Source organism: Boleophthalmus pectinirostris, unplaced genomic scaffold (assembly GCF_026225935.1).
Source record: "Boleophthalmus pectinirostris isolate CB_2022bp ecotype Guang Dong unplaced genomic scaffold, ASM2622593v1 HiC_scaffold_10, whole genome shotgun sequence".
In the NCBI taxonomy this organism is placed as follows: Eukaryota; Metazoa; Chordata; class Actinopteri; order Gobiiformes; family Gobiidae; genus Boleophthalmus; species Boleophthalmus pectinirostris.
This window is the reverse complement of record NW_026570971.1, coordinates 30,079,586-30,087,402: the sequence shown is the minus strand read 5'-3', so window position 1 is coordinate 30,087,402 and position 7,817 is coordinate 30,079,586. Positions and strand designations below refer to the sequence as shown.

The following is a 7,817-nucleotide window of genomic DNA, read 5'->3' as shown; positions in this document are numbered from 1 at the left end:
TTGCTTTCTTCCCTCTCCCTTTCTCTCTATACCTCCTTTCTCTACTTTTCTACTCTTTCATGCCCTCTCTTTGCTCTTAATTTCTTCCTTTCTCTTTCTCCTCTTCCTTCCTTCTCTGCGCTCTTGTCCCCTCCTCCCTTCTCTACTTCTATACTCTCTCATCCCTTCTTTCTCCACCTCTCCTCCCCCTTTCCACCTTTACTCTCCCTCACTTCCTTCTCACTCCATCCCTCCATCTCTCTCTCCTCCCTTCTTTCTCCTTTCCTCCTCAGTTCTACCCTTACTCTCTCTCACTTCCTTTTCACTCACCCTCCATCTTTCTCCATCTCTTCCCTCTCTTTTTCTCTCTCTCTTACCCTCATTTTTATCCTTCTCTCTCTTTCTCTTTCTCTCTCTCTCACTCACTTCTTTCTTTTTGTTTCTATTCCAAACTTCACGAGCAGAAACGAAAGGAAAATATATCGTACATTTGTTGTTTTTAACGCGCCGTTCGTTTTAGGTAAATTGTGATCACAGCCGCATAATAAATGTTTGTTCATGTTTTATACCGTCTTTTATTAATGAGCTGCTTAATTATTCAACGTCGTGCATTAACTATTTGAGTTAATCACAGCGGGGGAAAATATATGGTCCATTCAGTCATTTTTTAAATAATTTCAATTCAAAATGCTGTTAAACTTTTTTTGGATGTTGTTTTACGTCACAGGACGCCTCAGTCATGTTTTAAAATCATTTTTACGCACAAACTGTCATAATTATCCATTTGTTTTGTAAGTTTGAAATGTAAAACCGGAATAAACTGATGCTACTATTCTTATTTATTCTTTATTTATTTATTTTTAGAGCATAAATTAGAACAGGAATTGTGAAAATGTGAAGATTTGAAAATGAAAATAAAAATGACGCTATCAGTCAAAAGTTTGGCCACACAATCTCATTTTATGTTTTTTTTTTTTTTTTTTACTACTTTTTAGACACATATGAAAGACGTCAAATATGTGAAGCAAAATAATAAATTGTACTAAATATTTTGTCAACAAAGCAAAAGGTGGCTACTTTGAGAATTTGAATATTTTTTTTATTTTTATTTATTTATTTTTATTCATTTAATTTATTTATTTTTATTTATTTATTTTTATTAATTAATTAATTTATTTATTTATTTATAAATTTAATAATTTTCTTGCTGCATAATTCCATATATCTTGATTTGTATATTTGATGTTTGCACATGTGTATATAAAATGCAGAAAGTAGTAAAAAAAGAAAACAGCTGGAATGAGAGGGTGTGTCCAAACTTTTGACTGGTAGTGTGATTTTTATTTTCATTTTCAAATCTTCATATTTTTGCAATTCCAGTTCTATAATTGTATCATGATTATCATAATTGTAATATGTATGTAGAAAAAGAATGAGCTGTTGTGTCCAAACGTTTGTCTGGTGGTGTACATGTTTTTAATCCTATACTAATTAAATAATTCCTCAAAAACGTTTCTGCATTCCTGTTGTGTATATAAAAAATATATATATATATGGTGTTATATAGGTTCCTTGCGTGCGCTCCATATTTCTACACTTCTACACTCATAAGCAAAAACGTGTTACATTTACAAGTTCAACTCACACTCGCTCTGACACTCTGTACTCTCCATAAAATCATGAAGCCCAAATGACGATACACACACATCTCTCCGACATGCAAGAAAATCAGCAGTGTAGACAAGACAAAAATAAAAATAAAATGAAATCATGAGGCCTGTCTGAAGCGTGGCTGCGCTGAGGCCCGTTCAGTGAGAGCAGTGAGAACGCACCTGTCTGAAGAGTGAGCTTTGTGACAGCAGCTCAACACGTCTCCCTTTGGCCAGGAACACTTTACACTTTTCAAATGTGCTTCTCTTTAAAATGCTATAATTTGATGTGAAGTGAAGTGAAGCGTGTGTCTATAAATGCATTTGTCTTTGTGTTTCAGGCGCCAGAGACGAGCCCTCCAGTTACATCTGCACCAGTTGTAAACAGCCGTTCCCCAGCGCCTGGTTCCTGCTGCAGCATGCCCAGAACACCCACGGCATCAGGATCTACCTGGAGTCCAACCCCTCCAGCGCCGCCCTCACCCCCCGCATCACCATGCCCCCGCCCATGCCCAGCGACGCCATCCCGCAGTCACCCCTCACCAACTTCATGGGAGACAACCCCTTCCACCTCCTCCGAATGACAGGGCCCCTCCTGAGAGAGCCTCCGCCGGGGTTTGGGGAGAACCGGCTTCCCAATACGCCCCCCTTCGTCAGCCCCCCGCCCCGTCACCACCTGGACCCCCACCGGCTGGAGCGCCTCAGCGCGGAGGAGATGGGACTCATATCCCAGCACCCCAGTGCCTTCGAGCGGGTGATGCGCCTCACGCCCATGGCCATGGAGTCCCAGTCCATGGACTTCTCCAGACGACTCCGAGAGTTAGCAGGGAACAACAACAACACCACGCCCCCCCTGTCCCCCAGCCGGGCCAACCCTATGCACCGACTCCTCAACCCCAACCCCTTCCAGCCCGGGCCCAAGTCCCCCTTTCTCAGCACGCCGCCCCTCCCGCCCATGCCCCCAACAGCACCACCCCCCCACAGACACAGAACAAAGTCAAGTCCTGTGAATTCTGCGGAAAAACCTTCAAGTTCCAGAGTAACCTGGTGGTGCACCGCCGCAGCCATACTGGAGAGAAACCATACAAGTGCCAGCTGTGCGACCACGCCTGCTCCCAGGCCTCCAAACTCAAACGCCACATGAAGACGCACATGCACAAGGCGGGCTCTCTGACCGGACGCTCTGATGATGGACTGTCCACCACCAGCTCCCCCGAGCCTGGCACCAGCGACGTGACCGGGGAGGGCATGAAGAACCGAGACGGGGACTTTCAGGGCGAGGGCAACGAGGAGGAAGAGGAGGAGGAGGAGGAAGAGGAGCTGGAGAACGAGAGTCGACCGGAGTCTAACTTCAGCATCGAGTCTGAGTTCTACAGGAACAGAGAGAACGGCCCCAAAGCTCCGTCAGACGAGAAGAGCGCGCTCAGTCTGGAGAAGATGGTGGAGGCAGGAGGCCTGAACTCCATCCAGCCCTACAATAACCTAATCGTCGACAATCGTAAGAGGATGCCCTTCTCCAAGAGGAACTCGGACGGCCCGCGGGACCTCGGAGACGAGGACTCAGTGGCTGAGATGGACCACCACCACCACCAGCCCGAGGAGAGGACCACCATAAACGGCCGGAACTGTGGTTCTGGCGACTCTTTCTCAGGCCTGTTCCCCCGGAAACCCACTCCCATCACCAGCCCCAGCCTGTCCAACTCCTCCAATAAGAGAATAAAGATCGAGAAGGACCTGGACATCCCCCCTGCGCCCCACATCCCCTCAGAGAACGTGTACTCACAGTGGCTGGTGGGGTACGCAGCCTCGCGTCACTTCATCAAAGACCCTTTTCTAGGCTTCACTGACTCCAGACAATCGCCCTTCGCCACCTCCTCGGAGCACTCGTCTGAGAACGGCAGCCTGCGCTTCTCCACTCCGCCCGGGGACCTGCTGGACGGGGGTCTGTCCGGCCGCAGTGGCACGGCCAGCGGGGGGAGCACTCCTCACCTGGGGGGTCCAGGACGCCCCAGCTCCAAGGACAGTAAGAGGTGTGACACCTGTGAATACTGTGGCAAAGTGTTCAAAAACTGTAGTAACCTGACAGTTCACCGGCGCAGCCACACGGGGGAGCGTCCGTACAAGTGTGAGCTGTGTAACTACGCGTGTGCGCAGAGCTCCAAGCTCACGCGACACATGAAGACGCACGGACAGCTGGGTAAAGAGGTGTACCGCTGTGACATCTGCCAGATGCCCTTCAGCGTCTACAGCACGCTCGAGAAACACATGAAGAAGTGGCACGGAGAACATTTGATGACCAACGAGGTGAAGATCGAGCAGGCCGAGAGAGCCTAGCTCCCACACACTCACCACACACTCAGACTGACAAAGGGAGCTGGATACTCTGTGTAGGTTCATTTGTGTTTTTGCCTAAGAAACTGCCAACTGAGAAAAACGTGAAAACATTGAACACAACTGAAGCTGTCTAAACTGCCTCACGTGGCGTTTCTTTTAAACAATCAGTCAGTTGAGTTCAAACATTTGTGGAGCCTTTAACTGTGCAATAATTTCTGTATTTATTGGATTTTGTACTCTGGCATGTGCAGGTACTTTTTATTTCTGCATTTGGGTTATTTTGTATTATTTTACCTTGAGTTTGCTTTTTTAAAATACCCACGATATCCTGAGAGTTTTTTAAAATGACAAATTTCATTTGGCCGCTGCTTGTAGGAAATGTATATTAAGCTAAATGTGTGATTTGTTGAAGAGAAGCTGAATTCAATCTTGGGTTTGAAAGTGCGTTTTATCTGAGAATGTTAGAGTAGAATATTTGTGATGACGCGGACAACAATCCTTTGGCATCGTAGCATGAGCTGACTCTACACGACGACGGGAGAATTGGACATGTAGCACTGAGTGTCATTCGGACCGTAAACAGAACCAGAACCAGAACCAGACGTGTCCCAGTGAAGGCAGCTGCTCAGGCCCAGGATAAACACTCCACTCTTTAGTTTCTCCATTTCATCTGCATCTTTACACGAAGCGTTCACTTTCACCTGTTCATCTGCATCTGTACATGAAGCCATAGACTGTAGAGGAGAAGCCATGTGTCGTGTGTGTGTGTCGTGTGTGTGCATGACCTGAGCAGATCGGGGGCACCTCAGGGCGAGCTCAAGTCTCCCTTTCACATCCTACGTACTTAAAACAATGTCAAAAATGCAAAATGTGCTTCTCTATTTAAATATCCAACGCCAATCTATCATTTTAGTTCATATAAGTAAAATCGCCCCTATGCATTTTGTGCTTAAATGATCTCAAACATTTGTCGTAAATTCTGACTTTAATGTATTGTTAGAGTGAATTTATAAATTTAAATATCATGACAATTTTGCTGCGGGTTTAGAACCGTTTTGCGTAGGAGAGAGACGACAGCGTGCGCTTAAATACAGACTTAAAGGCTCATCGGCATCTCTTTGCTTTTCTTCATTTTCCTCTCTCATCCTGGCCCCGCCCACATAGCCCCGCCCACCTGCCCCCAGCACTTTTAGTTTCACTTTCACGCAGGGACCCTCGGAGCTGGAACAACAGAGCTGCACTTTACACACACGCACACACACACATGCAGGTACTGGAGGGCGACACCTGGGACCACACACACTCAAGTGCCCGCGGTCCAGAGGCTCACACCGCGGGCACTCTAAAACTTCAACTCAAAATGATTTATTCGGGACAGTTTTTGTGCTGCCATTCAATGCGAGTGTGCCTTGAATATTGATCTTCCTATTTATTACCTTTTAAATGAATCCAATTGAAATGTTAAATTAAGACTTGAATCTGACATTGAAGAGGCGATTGAATTGACACCGTAGTGTAGCACAATAAGCAGTGTCTGTGTACATATGTATGCTCGTGTACATATAAAGGCACAAACTTATTTATAGATCTTTATCCAATTGCTCTGGAGAGTCGGTCCCTCGGTGAAGAGTGGTCAGAGCCACGCTAAAGACGAACAAAAGACTGGACACAAATCAGGAAAAGTTCAAAAGAATGACTTGGTGCACTCGGTCTAAATACGTTTACAGTATTGACAAGTACAAGGGTAAAATAATATTGCGTGTATGTGTGTTTTAATCTATTTTGTTCAGGTTTGCTTCTAAAGTTTCTCTGAATGCCATAGTGGCGACGTGTACAATTGTTTTCCTCCTTTTTATTTGGTGAAGGGGTTTTAGTATAAATATAAATATATATATGAATATATATTACATTTTTCTTGTTTACTGTAAAAGTATACCAGTATTTGTAATATTGGAGAATGCCTGGGCATTTTACAAAAATAGAAAAAAGGTTGTTTTTTATTTTTTATTTTGCAGTCCAACTTAAATTGTGGGTCTCTTAAACTGTTTTTGTCACTGTAACTGTTTTAGTAACTTTGATTCTGCCTTGGGTGTAATGAAATAAAAATAAAAGACTTAAAAAATGACTGAGCTGTAACAAACTTGGATTTGGTGAAGGGGCTAGGGTTAAGCGGGAGCCAAAAAAACACCAAATCTCATCTTGTATCTAGTTTTTTTCTGCTGGAATGAAATACTCATGGTGTAGACTTTATACCTTTTGTCTTTTATTTTATTTTTTTAACTTGTGGGCTGTTTTCATCCCTCATTCAAGAGATCCCCTTCACTGCCATGCTGTTTCTCAGTTCATCGGGCAGTGGAGAAGCAGTCTATGAATTTGTACTGTTGTAATTATTCTCACTGTACAGAAGGGCATACCGAGGCTGCAGCGCGCCGTCTCATAATGACAAACACACACGATGCTGTTTTGTTTAGCGCTCTATTGGTTTGTACATAGTTTTTTAAGACTATGCTGTTTCTGATTTCATTTGATTTTCTTGTAATTTAAAAACTGGCACTGACAGTGACTCCTATGTGAGGGTGGGCGGGGTTTGCGGGGGGACTATTTGAATTTTGTTTTTGGATTTTGTTTTGTTTTGACCTTGTGACCTCCATGTCAGTTTGGGCACATTTTTTGCCTCCCCCGTTGAATTTTCTCGGCATGAGAACAGAGCACAAATACAAGCTGTTACAATTCTGCGTTTGTGGCCTGTGTTCTTGATTTTACACACACGCAAACACACACTCGCACACACACCTCGCACTAGACAGCAGACTGGTGCAGCTAAACCTCAGGCAAACAAAGATGTACCATGTTTAATTTGATCTCGGAGTAATAATTCTCGCTCGATATCTAGGAATAAAACTGATTATATTATGCGTTTGCAGTTTGAGATTTTTGACAAATTTAGACTTTTAAAAAAATAAATAAATGAAATAAAAATTCACTGGCTGCGTTCATACACACACACACACACCAAAATTAGAGCTAAACTGTAAGAGACTGTACCTGGAACTCAGCCTGAGATAGACCAGGACTAAACAAAGACAAAATCAGGACTAAACCAGGAATGAACCAGGACTAAATAAGGACTAGACCAGGACTAAACCAGAACTAGAACAGGACTAAACCAGGACTAAATAAGAACTAGAACAGGACTAAACCAGGACTAGAACAGGACTAAAAAGGACTAGACCAGGACTAAACCAGGACTAGAACAGGATTAAATCAGGACTAGAACAGAACTAAATAAGGACTAGAACCAGATTTAACCAGGATTAAACAGGACTAAACAAAAACTGGAACAAGACTAAACATGGACTAGAACAGGACTAAATAAGGACTAAACAACAGGACTAAGCCAAGACTAGAACAGGACTAAACAAGGACTAAACCAAGACTAAACCAAAACTAAACCAGGACTAAACCAGGACTAGAACAGGACTAAACCAGGACTAAATAAGAACTAGAACAGGACTAAACCAGGACTAAATAGAACAGGACTAAACCAGGACTAAATAAGAACTAGAACAGGACTAAACCAGGACTAGAACAGGACTAAACCAGGACTAAATAAGAACTAGAACAGGACTAAACCAGGACTAAATAAGAACTAGAACAGGACTAAACCAGGACTAGAACAGGACTAAACCAGGACTAGAACAGGACTAAAACAGGACTAGAACAGGACTAAACCAAGTCTACATCAGGTCTAAACTGGGATTAAGTGTGAACACACCCTCTACATACTAAAAAAGGTCTTTATCTTAAGGCACAGTTCTCGATAATCCTATTTATAGATTCCACTAACTGATCCAA

The 7,817-nt window shown here is 43.6% G+C and overlaps 1 protein-coding gene across 1 annotated transcript in view; it reads left to right on the top strand.

Annotated features, from left to right (window-relative positions):
- The window catches only part of bcl11ba (BCL11 transcription factor B a), a 94,288-nt gene extending 87,624 nt beyond the window's left edge, over window positions 1-6,664 (top strand). Inside the window, 2 exon segments of the mRNA XM_055158417.1 lie at window positions 1,970-2,590; window positions 2,593-6,664. Of these exon segments, the coding sequence (XP_055014392.1) occupies window positions 1,970-2,590; window positions 2,593-3,962 (1,991 nt within the window). The 3' untranslated portion in view covers window positions 3,963-6,664.
- The last annotated feature ends 1,153 nt before the right edge of the window (window positions 6,665-7,817 follow it).